This window comes from Carcharhinus amblyrhynchos, chromosome 12, assembly GCF_965287045.1.
Source record: "Carcharhinus amblyrhynchos chromosome 12, sCarAmb.v2.hapA, whole genome shotgun sequence".
Classification (NCBI taxonomy): domain Eukaryota; kingdom Metazoa; phylum Chordata; class Chondrichthyes; order Carcharhiniformes; family Carcharhinidae; genus Carcharhinus; species Carcharhinus amblyrhynchos.
In genome coordinates this window covers 12,690,416-12,705,772 of record NC_137335.1, presented here as the reverse complement: position 1 = coordinate 12,705,772, position 15,357 = coordinate 12,690,416, and the positions used below count along the sequence as shown (strand labels likewise).

Genomic DNA, 15,357 nt, shown 5'->3' with positions numbered 1-15,357 from the left:
GGTTTCTTGATGCACTCAGTAACAGCCCCTCCTCCAAAACCATTTCAGTTTGGCAACATGGGGTAAGCTTCTAAATGGCACACTTTACATCATGTAGTTATACCTGTCAGATTTCTAAAGTAGTACTGTTTTTATTTTTTAGGGTCTAAATTGCAGCATCGGAAAGTTACATATCAATCATGTGGGTTATTTCTTGCGTGACTGTCTTTTTCCACCAAAATAACACAAGGTCACATTACGTCGTGCAACAGTTTAAAAAGTGAACATCCGGGTAAAAAAAACTTGGTTGGAATGATACTCACCAAAGACAAAATAAAATGGCAATATTAGATGTTGACAACTACAAAATTAACAAGTTCAGCATTTTCAAGCACAATATAGCAGAGAGTTATTTGAATTGTGGGAAGTTAGAAAGAATCACTGTAGCTCAGATGACAATCAAAATCAAATATCTGCATCACATGAATATTAATACTTATACTTGCTTTATAATTAAGATTAATAATTTTTCATTTATTCAAAATAGTAAAAACACTTATCAGATAGCGATTAATAAACATCATGAGGTTAACGATAAGTCCACAAAGAAATGAAGCTCTAACTATGCTTTGTGACTCCAAGTGGCATGAATGTTAATGAATATTGTTTTGAATAACTGTCACATGTATTGGGTGATACAGTGAAAAGTATTGTTTCTTGAGCACTCTACAGACAAAGCACATCATTCATAGAAAAGGAATAGATAGGGTGCAGTATGTAGTATTAGTCATAGCTAGGGTACAGAGAAAGATCAACTTAACATAAGGTAGGGCCATTCAAAAGCACGAAGGCAGCAGGGAAGAAGCTGTTATAAAGCAATGAAATTAGCCTTTTAAGAAATCAATACAGCAAAAAACTTTCAACACTTGAAGTCTGCTTTTTTTTTTACTTCATAAGCTATTTTACCTAATTCCACCTTCTGTATACACTAATACTCCTCAAACTGCAATATTCCTCTTCAAACCATTTATTCGCTTGTCAGATATGCAGATACTTCCATTGTTGTGGCAAAAACGCCAATAAACTTAGCGTTATCTATGTAAACAAGTATTTTCCAACATTTACTTCATTTTGTGATTACGTTTGTGCATTCAAGTAAAATTTCACCTAACACTGGAGCAATAAAACTCTATTTTGTTGACATGTTGCAGGCCACAATCAGTTTACACCTCAACTATATCAGTTCCAGCGAAATTAGCCCTAACCCCTTTCATCTCTTTTCATAATACTCATCCCTGATAAATCCCAGAGCAGCCATCTTAATTACTGAAAAATTCAGCATGTCCACTACGATTCACACCAATTTTTACAAACGCACCACAGAAAGTATTCTTTCTGGTTGCATCACAGCTTGGTATGGCTCCTGCTCTGTCCAACACCACAACAAACTACAAAGGGTCGTGAACGAAACCCAGTCCATCATGCAAACGAGCCTCCCATCCATTGACTCCATCTACATTCCCCATTGCCTCAGAAAGCAGTCAGCATAATCAAACATCCCATGCACCCCGGACATACGCTCTTCCACCTTCTTCTGTCGGGAAAAAAAAATACAAAAGTCTGAAAACACATACCAAGAACAGCTTCTTCCTGTTGTCATTAGACTTCTGAATGGTCCTATCATATATTAAACTGGTCTTCTTCTTCACCCTACCTGTAATGCAACATGTTCTGCACCCTATCCTTTTCCTTTTTCCCCTGTGCACTTTACGAACAGTATGTTTTGCCCATATAGTGTGCAAGAAACAAAACTTCACACTGTATCCTAGTATACATGACAATAATAAATCAAATTCAGTACTTTTTCCATTATGTTCATAAATTCCTACAACGGAACTCCTAAAACCACACAGAACACCTTACACATGTACTTATTAGTTACATCCTTAGACAATAACAGGTAAAGGAACATTAGGGGCGGCGATAGCCTAGCGGTGTTATTGCTAGGCTATTAATCCAGAAATTCAGTAAATGTTCTGGGGGCTGGGTTCAAATACTGCCATGGCAGATGGTAGAATTTGAATTCAATAAAAATATCTGGAATTAAGAATCTACTGATACCATGAAACCATTCTTAATTGTCGGAAAAATCCATCTGGTTCACTAATGTCCTTTGGGGAAGGAAATCTGCTGTCTTTACCTTGTCTGGCCTACATGGCTCCGGAGCCACAGCAATGTGGTTAACTCTCAACTGCCCTCTGAAATGGCCTAGCAAGCCACTCAGTTCAAGGGCAATTAGGGATGGGCAATAAATGCTGGCCAGCCAGCGATGCCCATGTCCCATGAATGAATGAGAAACGGTCTAGCAGACATACAAATAGATAAGTGATAGCATTGATTACTCAATAGAAAGAACATTCTTATATATATATATATGTAGTTCATTGCAAAATAAGACTTACCTCAAATACAAAGAGAATGGAGTCCAGCTCCTCCCTCTGTGACTTATTCCCTAAAACCATCCCAGAAAAAAAAAAGTAGTGATTTTTTTCCATTTTCAAGCACAACATGCACAAGAGTCATCTGAATTGTGGTAAACATTTCAAATGTGATTAGAAAATATATCACAGCACTTCAGATGACTCTGAAAATCAAAACAATATGTCTTCATCATATTAACATTAAGATTCACATTTGCTTTGTAACTAACAGTTATTTCAATATACATTTAAAATAGTAAAAAACTTCCCAGATGAGGGAATTCATAATGAAGATTACACAAATAATCGTTTTATAGTGAATAACTTGAGCATCGTTTAAAAAAAAGGACAGATCAAAGCTTTATCTTGCACTCCTGCAAAAATACCAACACAAGGAACAAACAACAATTTTTACTGTACAAGTACAGTATGGATGCGGGGGGAATTTGTAAAATGTGTGTTGGAAGGGTCCTTGGAGCAGTACGTAACTAGCCCGACTAGGGAGGGGGCTATACTGAATTTAGTGTTGGGTAATGAGCCAGGGCAGGTGGCTGAGGTTGCAGTAGGCGAACATGTGGCTAACAGTGACCATAAGTCTGTCTATTTTAGGATAAAAATGGAAAGGGATGAGTGCCGACCGAAGGGGAGGGTGCTGAACTGGGGGTAGGTGAGCTATAGCCAGATTAGGAGGGAGCTGAAGGACACCGATTGGGAGGGGTTGTTAGCGGGCAAGTCCACGGTTGCTAAGTGGGAGGCTTTCAAGGGCAAACTGATAATGTTGCAGGAAAGGCATGTGCCAGCAAAGAGGAAGGATAGGAAAGGCAGGATTAGAGAGCCGTGGATTACAGGGGGTATTGAAGACTTGGTCAGGAAGAAGAGAGAGGCATATGTTAGGTCGAAACAACTGGGAACAGAGAGAGCGCTGGAGGAATAGAGAGAGTAGGAGAGAGCTTAAAAGGGGAGTTAGAAGGGTAAAAAGAGGGCATGAAATGGCTTTGGCTGATAGGATTAAGAAAAATCCAAAGGCATTTTACTCTTATATCAGCAACAAGAGAGTGGTTAGAGGGAAAATTGGTCCTCTTAGGGACAAAGGAGGGGAGCTATGCATCGAGTCTGAGGGAATGGGGGAGATCCTGAATGAATACTTTGCGTCGGTATTCACAAAGGAGAGGGGTTTGGTGTCTTGTAATGTCTTGGAGGAGGGAGCTGTAGATCATTTGAAGGAAATATCCATTACGAGGGAGGAAGTGCTAGGGTTTTTAGGTAGCATAAAAATGGATAAAGCTCCGGGGCCTGATGGTATTTATCCCAGGCTGCTTAGGGAGGTGAAAGATGAAATTGCTGGGCCTCTGACGCAAATCTTTGTCTCTTCTTTGGACAGGTGAGGTCCCAGAGGATTGGAGGGTAGCTAATGTGGTACCGCTGTTTAAAAAGGGCAGTAGGGATAACCCTGGTAATTGTAGACCAGTGAGTTTGACATCGGTGGTAGGAAAATTATTGGAAAAAATTCTTAGAGATAGGATGTATAAGCATTTGGAGCGTTGCGATCTGATTAGGGAAACGCAACATGGCTTTGTTCAGGGGAAGCCTTGCCTTACAAATCTGGTAGAATTTTTTGAGGAGGTGACAAAAACGGTTGACGATGGGCGAGCCGTTGATGTTGTCTATGTGGATTTCAGTAAGGCGTTTGACAAAGTCCCTCACGGTAGGCTGGTAGAAAAAGTTAAGGCACATGGGATACAAGGACAGGTAGCTAGATGGATTGAAAACTGGCTGGGCAACAGGAGACAGTAGTAGTGGAAGGGTCGTTTTCTGGCTGGAGGTCAGTCACCAGTGGTGTGCCGCAGGGCTCAGTACTGGGACCTCTTCTCTTTGTAATATATATAAACGACTTGGAAGAGGGCGTACGTGGTGTGATCAGCAAGTTTGCAGATGACACCAAGATGGCAGGTTTGGCAGATACTGAGGCGGATTGTCAGGTGACACAGCAAGATATAGATAGGTTGGTATACTGGGCAGATAGATGGCAGATGGAATTTAATCCTGACAAATGCGAGGTGATGCATTTTGGAAGGAATAATGCAGGGAGGAGTTACATGATAAAAGGTAGACTGATTAAGAGTATAGAAACGCAGGGGAACCTGGGAGTGCAAGTGCACAAGTCTCTGAAGGTGTCAACACAGGTAGAGAAGGTTGTGAAGAAAGCTTATGGAATGCTAGTCTTTATAGGAAGGGGTATAGAGTATAAGAGCTGTCATCTAATGCTTCAGTTATACAGAACGTTGGTTAGACCGCATTTGGAGTACTGTGTCCAGTTCTGGTCACCTTACTACCAGAAGGACGTGGAGACCCTGGAGAGAGTGCAGAGGAGGTTTACCAGGATGCTGCCTGGTATGGAAGGACTGAGTTATGAGGAAGGATTGGAAAAACTGGGGCTCTTCTCCTTAGAAAGACAGAGATTAAGGGGGGATCTGATAGAGGTGTATAAAATAATGAAGGGAATAGATAGAGTCAACAGTGGCAGGCTTTTCCCTAGATTGGGGACAAATATTACAGAGGTCACGATCTAAGGGTGAGGGGGGAGAAGTATAATTTGGATACTAGAGGGAGGTTTTTCACGCAGAGGGCCGTGGGGGTATGGAATGCGCTACCAAGTAAGGTGGTGAAGGCAGGCACGCTGGACTTGTTTAAGGTTTACTTAGATAGGCACAGGAGTGAAACAGGGATGGAGGGTTATAGAAGACGGTATTAAAAAGGGTCAGAGCCTTGGGACAACACTGGAAATGTAATATTACATGTCAATGTTTTGTCTCTTTCAATCCACAGGTGTCGGTCCACCTTGTTGTCAAACGAGGGGCATGCACACGATGGGTCGTGCATGGGCTGCTCTTGGAGGTTTTGAGAGAGGCCTAATGCTACGTGTCGTTGTGTGTGCTTAATCCTGGACCAGCAGACAGGCACCACAACAGCTCAGTGACTATCACTGCTAGCTGTGCAGATACATGGATTTGGGCCTGTGTCTGTGGGAGTTTGCGCATTCTCCGTGGTTGCGTGGGTTTCCTCCGGGTGCTCCGGTTTCCTCCCACACCCCAAAGATGTGCTCTTAGGCTGATTGGTGTACCAAATTGATCCTACACTATTCTCCCCTGAATCTAGCTACATTAGGGGTACCACCCACACACACGGGGCAGGGTAGGTGTAGGAAAATGCTCTGTTGAAATGGCGGCGCGGGCTCGTTGGGCCAAAGGGCCCGTTTCCCATGCTGGGTTGTTCTTTGTTCTTTGAGAAGAGAATGCTGTGGATTTTGATGGGTAGAAGTGTTGCCAAGGAGAGTGCCTCAACCAGAGTCCACCTGCTAACCAATCAGCACTCTCCTCCTCTTATACTGGTATTCTGGGGAAGTATTCTAATGAGTACATGGCCAAAAAGCTTTAACATCTTTCTTTTTTGTTAAGTACAATGGAGCTTAATGATAAGTTCACAAAGGAATAAACTCTGAGTAGGCCATATGACTCTCAATGAAATGGCATAAATTTTTATTTAGTTTGAAACATGGAAGTTACTTCCATCTTATGTACAACACTTCATATTGAGCTACAATCCACAAATGGCATGGCAACCTCTTCATGACACTAAATCTGCTTTTCCAAAAGCTTGACAGACAAGAGACAGTGTTAAAATATTTGCGCATCACTCAAGTTTAAATTAGCAACAGGTTAAAAAAATAAGATCACCATCCAGCAGAGAGGTATTGGTTCAGTACAAAATTAGGGTGTGCACTTAAAAAGCAGAAGTTCCACTTGTGCGGTTAAACAAACCTAGCCAAAAGTAAGAGTGTGTTACTCTAAAAGGAAAAGCTCATACACATGCATGAATTAAATACCAGAAACCAAGCAGACTGGCAGAACTATAGAATCATAGAAGCCCTACAGTGCAGAAAGAGGCCATTTGGCACACTGAGTCTGCACCAACCACAATCCCACCCAAGCCCTACCCCATATCCACCAACTAATCCTTCTAACCGACACACTAAGTGTAGGACACTAAGGGGCAACTTTAGCATGGCCAATCAACCTAACCAGCACATCTTTGGACTATAAAAAGTACCAAATAGGTAGAAAGAGAAAAACAAGTAAAGAACTGAAGTAGGGAAAGGGTTAATGGATTTTGTACCTAGAATATGTCACAAACATAACCTTTCATCATAATTGATCTTCTCAAGCTCCTGGCATTAATAAGTTATTTGTTCATGTGTTACATGCTTTAACTCTCATTTTTATAAAGACATAGTTTAATATGGCTGTTATTTTGTAGACTTTGCAAATCTTACCTATGTGTGTTAGTTGGACATAGTTACACAGATGGTAGTTTACGATACCAGCTTTTGACAGCTGCTGATGGCAGATCGTGATACCGGCTTTTAACAGGAAGAGTCCTGCTGGGACAGTCGCAATTGCACAAGTAACTTCAAAGACAGGGATGCCAGTACTGCTGCAGAAAGGTTTTGAATCGTGACTGTGTATCATAACTGCAGCTGCCAGCTAGACTGTGAATCGTGATTAAATCTGGAGCTGTATCACGACCAAGGAAGACCCGGAGTTCTGGCCGGAATGGAAAACTTGGAATCATGATTGACACTAAGACTCATGATGTATAAATGCCCACTTGTGTTTGTGTTCTGAGAAGTCTGTAGTCCTACTTCTCCCAAAATTCTGGAATAAACCCCAGAGTTTTGAAATAAAAACCACTGTATTTTGACACACTAACAGTCTGAGGTATTATTTTACCTACAACAGAACTGCTAGGGATTTCAAAGTTAACAGTAAAAGTAGTCAAAGTTTTATGAAGGGCAAGTCATGTCTGATTAATCCAGTTGAATCTTTTAAGGAGATCACTAGCATAGGTCTATGGTTATCATCTATATGTACTTCTAGCAGGCATCAAACAAGACTCCGGATAATTAATTAACAAAGATGGAAATGAATGGAATTGGGATGTAATCAATGTCTTTTTATATTTCTTTCCGATTTTCTGCTCCCAAACCATGTAATTTAGTGTGGTTCCAAGGTTTGAATCACCTGTAACCTTGGACATAAAATTCTCCTTTATCTAAGTAATTTTGAAATTAGTGAAAAGCTGAAGGCCCAGATTCTTAGGGAACATCACATCACATCCCACGAATCAGAAAACATTCCACTTATCTGTCTTCCAAGTTTTTCTAGGTAAAACTGTGGCATACTGAGCATGATTTGTAAAACATGAGGCTTTCCACTTTGGGTCTGCGAAATATAAAGTGCAACATTTTCTTGATGGAAATATTCTAGGAACAAAGATTGTGCTCAGCTATACATCACAAAATGATAATGCACAAGTAGAAAAACTAATATTAAAGGCTAATGGAATACTGGCCCTCTTGAGATAAAGTGAGGAAGTCCAGCTTTAATTATATAGGACACTTTGGTCAGTCCCCAGCTGGCATATTGCATTCAGTTTTACCCACTGAACCTAGGAATAAGGTTAGGCCAGCATTCATTGTCCATCCCTAACTACCCTTGAGAAGATGATAATGAACTGCTTTCTTGCACTGCCACAATCCAAGTGGTGTAGGTACACCTGCAGTGCTGTTAGGGAGTGAATTCAAAGATTTTGACCTCCTGACAGCAAAAGAACAGCAACATGTTTCTAAGTCAGAATGGTGAGTGGCTCGAAGAGGAACTTCCAGGTTGTGGTTTTCCCATGTATCTGTTGCACTTGTCCTTCTAAATGGTAACAGTCATGGGTTTGGAAAGTGCTGTCTAAACTGCCTTGGCGAGTTCCTGCAGTACATCTTGCAGATGATACACAGTGCTGCTACTGGACATCTGTGGTGCAGGACATGAATGCTTGTGGAAGGGAGGCTGGATCTGTTTCAAGTCTACCCCATTTAGCACGGTGGTCATATCTCACAAACGATGAAAGGTACTCTCAATGTGAAGACTGGACTTTGCAGTGGTCAGTCCTACAGATACTGTCATACAGAGATGCATCTGGTGGTGAGAAGGTCAAGTATGCCTTTTCCTCTTGATGGTTCCCTCACCACCTGCCACAGACCCAGTCTAGCAACTATGTCCCTTAGAATTTGACCAGCTCGCACAGTAAGGATGGCTCGATAGCACCACTAATAATGGACACTGACGACCTCACCCCAAAATACATTCTGCACACATGCCACCATCTTATGTTTCCTCCAAGTGGTGTTTAATATATAGGGGTATTGATTGATTAGCAATGGGGGGGGATGGTTTGAGTAATCAGCAGGAGGTCTCCTTGCCCATGTTTTACTTGATGCCATGAGACTTCATGGGGTCCAGTGGTGATGTTGAAGACTTCCAGGGCAACTCCCTCAAATGTGTATCACTGTGCCACCACCTCTGCTGAATATGTCCTGCCAGTGGGAAATAGTCATACTGATAGGATCCTATCTTATAGACAATGTTTCTTAACTAGTCTGTGAGATAGCTCTCCTAATGTTGGCACAAATCACCAGATGTTAGTAAGAAGGACTTTCAGTCAACAGGGTTGGGTTTGCCAGGGTCAGTTTCGGTGTGTAGGTTGATGTCAGGTGGTCTGCCTGTTGGTATTAAAGGAGCTACAACACAGACTCAGCAGAATGCCACGGCTAAAATAATTAAATTACAAGAATATATTGCACAATCTTGGCTTGTTTCCCTGGAGTTTAAAAGGGTTGAGTGATGATCTTATCAAGGTGTCCAAAGTGATAAAGACAGAAAAGGCTGCATAGACAAATTATTTCCCATGACTGGGGAAGCCAGAAGTGATATATCAACAAATTAGCACCGAGTAACATGGAGTGTAATGAAGCAGCATGTTTCCCCATGCAAACAATAGTGGAAATCTGGAATTCTGTGCTCCAAAGTAGCTGTGGACTTGTGCTCAACTGAAATGTTTAAATCTGAGACTGCAGATTTGGGTTAAGTAAGGATTTCAAGGAATATGGAGTCAGGTGGATAAATGGAGTTAAAGTACTGAACAGCCACAAATTCACTCTCAAAATGATGCAAGGCACAGCTTTGTTCCTATGCTCTTATATTCTAGCCAAATTTTAATCATAAGTTAGATTTTTTGCACTCAGATTTTTAACCTGCAAGTTTCTTTAAGTGCAAACCAATAACAGTACGATGAGGGCAACGTGATGTATGTCATCTTAGTGAAGAAGGGGACCAACTCTGCCTCCTTAACTAACGAGATTTAAAAACTGAGAAAGGAACAGGAATGATGGAGATGGAAATGGTGTGAATTGGAGACAAATTAGGTACAAAAAGAGAACTTTTGAGTGGAAAGACAGGCAGGAAGCAATTGGACTAAGGGAGAGAAAAGAGACTGAAAAGAAAACTTAAACATTAAAAATTTGAACTCTTTTTGAAATCTGGAAGAACTGACTACATGCAAGAATGAGAGTGAATAATTTAAATTGTTCCATTTCTGGGTCAATAGCTTGATTCGCACTACATCCATAACTGTCATGTCAATAAAAAGCAAACATTCCATTCCAAACACAACATTCTATCATGAGTTTAATGCGTAATTAAGGTGCAAGTCTGATAAATTCTTTAAAATAACAGGGGGAAGCCAAGATGCCACCTACATGAAGCAAATGGCACAGCAACATAAACCAACCATGAAGTTTGAGAGATTCATAACTCTCAGTATATCTCAATCTTCTAAACTTGCTGGCCAATTGGCACACTAATAACGGTATGCATCATTAACATTCCGTTCTTTTCTCAACAAGTTCGAACGCAGTACTTTTCCTCAGACCATACATGGCCTTTAAAGAGTGCACAGAACATTGGCAGCCTTGCCGTGGAGTATCAAAGTCAAGCGTTTTGGAGCATAAACCAGAAGTACTCAAATTACTGAGGCACTAGTGCATAAATACATAAAGTTCAAATAATACACTAAGTTGTTAATAGATTAAGTGTAGAGAATTCAGCATTTAAGAGAAAGTGCGTGACTGAGCAGTTAAGTACTTCTTTGTAAATATATATATATAAAGCAGATGACAACTTAGTCAACATTCTTACCTTTTTGTTTTAAACTACTTTCCAGTGTGAATAAATTTTCAAAGAATATAAAATAAATCTGAGAGTAGTTGGTTTCAAAGAATTGCTTCAGTTCACTTCTTTCCAAAATATCTGCAATATTAAAAAAAAGACCTGGGTTTTATTGAACATGGACATCTGAGCATGTATAACCAGTTAAACAAAGGTTATTGAAAAGGCATTTATAGTGTCGGGATACACTGCCAGGGCAAATGGATACAAAACAAGAAAACGGAATAAGACCTTCGTGAGGATTCAGAATGCTGTGTTCAGAATTAGTCCAGAGGTTCAAGGATGGACCACTAGATTAATTACTATTTGTCATAATAGACTTTATAAACACAAAAACATTTTAAGGGAAATTTGATTGATACCTTTAAAAATTGTAAACATTACACACAATCAATTTGGTTAGACTATTTGGGTTTAAAAGGTCAGAAAGGACAATGAACAGGAGTATAAGTGATATACGTAGGACAAAATGTCAGGAACTGCTTCTTTTCACAAAGTCATTGATCAATGGAACATCTAAGAGAGCTAGATGATCTCCTGAATGTAAACCAACATTGCTATATATCGAAGCAAAATGCATGTTCAGAGTACATATCTTTCAAGTACCTTGGCTGCCTGGAAATTTGTTTGATCGTTGTCAAAAATCAAAAAGGCATTTTCCAAAGTTGCTTTTCCCAAATTGGCCTACTTTTTCTTTTTTTTGCCTCTCGTTAGAGATTTGTATGATCAGCTAATTACAAACAGCGAGGAGAGCTATAAAAACATATACAAAACCACATGGGACAGTCTGTCTCTCCCTGACCTTCATTTACATATGCTCACATGAAATGTCTAAAGAATGCAAGGGCAGAAAATAATACATCTCATTCAAAAAAGGATGGGGATAAAACAGGAATTATGGAAAGGTTAACCTTAAAATTGTAGATAAACTAAAGTTCATGTAATACAGTAAAAGTAAAGATTTTAAAAACACAGGCTCATCAGGGACAATATGCTTGATTGATTCAAATTTACCAAAACTTTCAAAAAAGTGTGGTGTTTGTGAATTTTCAGAAGTATAACACAAGAAAATCATCGCAAAAATTAAGTTACGTGACATCCAAAGTAATGCAATTAGGTTGCCTTAGCCATCCAATAAGTAGAAGTAGGAAGTCGTAAACTGTTTTCCAGATTGATATGCGATCCTGAATTTAAGCTGGGGGTTCTTCTGATGCAATATCCTACTGACGTGTAAAGTTGTCCAAATTCAGGAAATAGAACCGTGAAAAGATGCTTAGCTTAGAGAGTTATTTTGTGATTCAAATACATGGATCTTTAAAATATCTTTAAGGTGGTAAAGGCCACAAAACAATGCAAATAGCATTCTGGGTTTTCTATATGGGGCACCAAATTTGAAAGAAATCTCAACACCAGATTGAAGTCCAACAAGTTTATTTGTAGCAAACGCCCCAAACTTTCAGAACACATTGTTCCAAAATCTTTGGGCATTTGCTACAAATAAATTAGTTTGACTTTAAGCTGGTGTTGTGAAATTTCTTTGTTTTACCCCAGTCCAACGCCAGCATCTCCACATCATGAGCACCAAATGTGTGCTGAACATTGGTTAAGCCAGAGTTGCATTATTATATTATCATCCTGTTACAGGAAGGATTTTAGACCATAAAAAAGGGAAGTGGAAGTTTCCACCAGAAGAAAGGTTGAAGGGAATCATTACAACAGACAGGTTAGGTTAAATGGACAAAATAGTGGCTTTAAAATTAGGAAATATTTTAATAGATTAATTTGGGCTTCCACGAGTTTGAGAATCTGTAACAAGTGGGCATAGACTCAACGATCAATATTAGAACGCAGGGAGAGTTATAGAAAATGCTTTCTTACTGAGAATTACAATATGCAAATCTTTATAACTGTTAACGACATACATCAATTGAAAAAGAATTAAGGGAGATCTTAATAATGAATATAAGAAAATGCTGCAGTGTGCAGAAAAATAAGCCTAGATCACCTCAGCAAAAGGAGCTGGTAAAGACAAAATGCTATTGCAATTTCTGTAAATCTACACATAGCTGGATGCCTTCAGGGTAGATCAGGTCCTCAAAAATGTTGATGATGCAAATGCAACTTCGAATCACTGATGGGTAAAAGCTAAGAGATCTGCCACAAAACCTTAACTATCAATTAGCATGGCATGAAACTCAATGACGCCATAAGGTTTCATATGCAGTATAACGTGCAAGTTTAATTACAAATTCATAGAACAATTTTGTTTGAAAGGAGCCATTAATAATGGTTGAAATCTTATACAACACAACACTGCATTGTTAAATTATGCAAAATGGTTCTTAACTTTAAGTTTTGGGCATCTCACACCAACTTATGGTAAAGGCCATAAGTAATATAGTCCTGGTCTCCTTGCTATATTTTGTTGCATCTGTACAAGTCCCTCCTATCTAGTTAACGTTTTGAAGAAATGAATTTCACTGGTTAAAAATTGTGTAAATACAAATGCTCTGGCCCACATTCATACCCATGTGATTCATAAACAAAACCATCAGCATTCACATGTACTGTTGATGCAATTTTTAAAACTCTGGCCCTGTTATAGACCAGTCTTAAGGGGAGGGCAGGGGTAGCTTCATTTTGTTACATATTCCACCATAAGTTTATATGGCATACCGCAATTGTCATAAAGTTGGGGACCACTTGCAATGCTGTTACTTGAATCATAACATCTAGATCTGTGTTTGCAGTTTGAGTTATGTGCAAACTTATGGAAATACCGATTAAATTTTACACCCAAACAGCTATGAAAAACAAACATGTACACTCCTGACCTACCTATTCAGTACGCTGCAGAATTTAAGGTGACAATAGAATCAAAATATTTTCCGCAAACATGCCCATTGGGAACAATTAAGAAACTAACCAAAATGTTACTGTTCCTCTGGAATATTTTGAAATGAAGTGTGTGACATTTCCAGAGCCATGTGACCTGTATTCTCTTTACATACAATAAGCAGGTACACAATGGGATAAACTCAGCCTTTTAATGGGGAAAGCACAGAGGGCATTCTTTGATCTAGGTCTAATACTTAGAGGATAATCTTGCATTTTTAATTACATAATTTCTATAATCCTAAACACAACATCTTACCATCAAAGTACAAATGTGTTTTTCTAATGAACAAAGTATTGTGAAATACATTTTCGTACTATACATTGCTTTGTGCAACCGTCACAAACATTTTTGAATCAAGCATAGAAGTGTTCTAAATATGTGTCAGAATCAAATCGTCACATCAAATATTATAATTTGCCTGACCTTCCCACACAAAAACTAGACAAATTTTGTGCCTAGAAAATCCACCAACTGTGCCAAGTGTCAATAAGAAAAATAAATTGGACCAGGCTACAATGATAAATCATAAATTAAAGAGACTAGCATGTAATACCCTTAATTAACCTGACCCAATTAATGGTTCTTCATTTCTTGATGTGATTAATTATTGACTGCTTGAAAGGACAAATTAATAGGTATCTACTGTGATGCTGCACATTGGGAAAGAAGATCAAGTGCAACCCCCAGATGATTCGTGGCAGGTGGTAGGGATAACTGAATAAAGCAGACAAATTTCAGCACATATTTTAAAGTCATATATTCTGAAAGTATTATTTATAGTTAAGTAGCAATTTGGGCTGTCCAAAGAAGTGGGATCCAGAGCACAGGATTTACTTCCTTTCCTTCATTGCTGCTGCTTTGTCTCATCATCAACATGTTGGGACTCAAAGCGTGATGCAGATTAATAGTCAAGCTGTCACCATTCAACCAATTGGCTGCCCAGTCATTAAGGTCAATACGATCTACACTTAGAGTTTCAGTGTGTCTTTGAAGCATTTTCTTTGGTGTCACAATACTTGATACCAAGCCACGTTAGGCCATTTAGGTCAGATGACAAAAATCTTAGTCAAACAAATAGGTTTTAAAGAACAGCTTCAAAAGGTGGTGAGGGAGATTGAAAGGCAAATAAGTTTAAGTAGGGAATTCCACAGCTTTGGATAAGGTGGCTGAAAGTTTCAATGCAGGCATCAGAGTTTTCGATCAGCTCAAGTTTACAGAGAATGCAAAGATAAGGGGCTGGCCAGGAAAATATTAGTCTGCAGGTAACAAAGGCATGGATTTGAGTTTCAACAACAGAGTGGAGGAGTTGGTTGTTAGCAGGTGGAAGCAAACAGCGTTGATGAATGTTTGACCACGACTCCATCAGGAGCAAACAGAACTTTAACAGACAAATGGAGAGTCCACTATTGCACTTTACCCCAATTACATTGTGTGTATTTCAGATGTATGCAATGTCTAAGTAACCCACTAGGAGAATAAAGCCACATGTTTCCACAACTTTAAATAGACAAAATGAACTTTCCTATACAAAGTCAGGAAAGTAAAACAATTTACACCATCTTATACTCTAAAATTCAGAATTAATATTAACAGAAAAACTGCATTTGAACACACTACGCTGCACATTAAATGGCAGATGTGACCACGACAAATCCCATGGATTTTTCAATGGCCCACTCAGATGTCAATGACCAGAGTCACAAAATCACTATCGAGAGATTTTAACTTTTCACTTTCAAGGATCTTTTTCCTTAAGAACCTCTGACTTGAACTGCCTCAGGACTACGGACCATCAGGCAGCGTAATCTTTTTTCCTGAGACTGTGTTCCAAAGGATTCACAAAGCAACACTCCCACCCTAATCACCAGCAAAATTCAAACTCTTT

General features: G+C 39.3%; 1 protein-coding gene across 2 annotated transcripts in view; it reads right to left on the bottom strand.

Moving 5' to 3' along the window:
- Nucleotides 1–15,357, bottom strand: part of ralgapa2 (Ral GTPase activating protein catalytic subunit alpha 2) — a 474,330-nt gene that overhangs the window by 403,271 nt on the left and 55,702 nt on the right. For both annotated transcript variants that reach the window (XM_080200068.1, XM_080200069.1), the window contains exons 2-3: nucleotides 10,544–10,654; nucleotides 2,442–2,491 (exon numbers count right to left, since the gene is read on the bottom strand). In XM_080200068.1, the coding sequence (XP_080056194.1) occupies nucleotides 2,442–2,491; nucleotides 10,544–10,654 (161 nt within the window). The remainder of the gene's footprint in view (nucleotides 1–2,441; nucleotides 2,492–10,543; nucleotides 10,655–15,357) is intronic.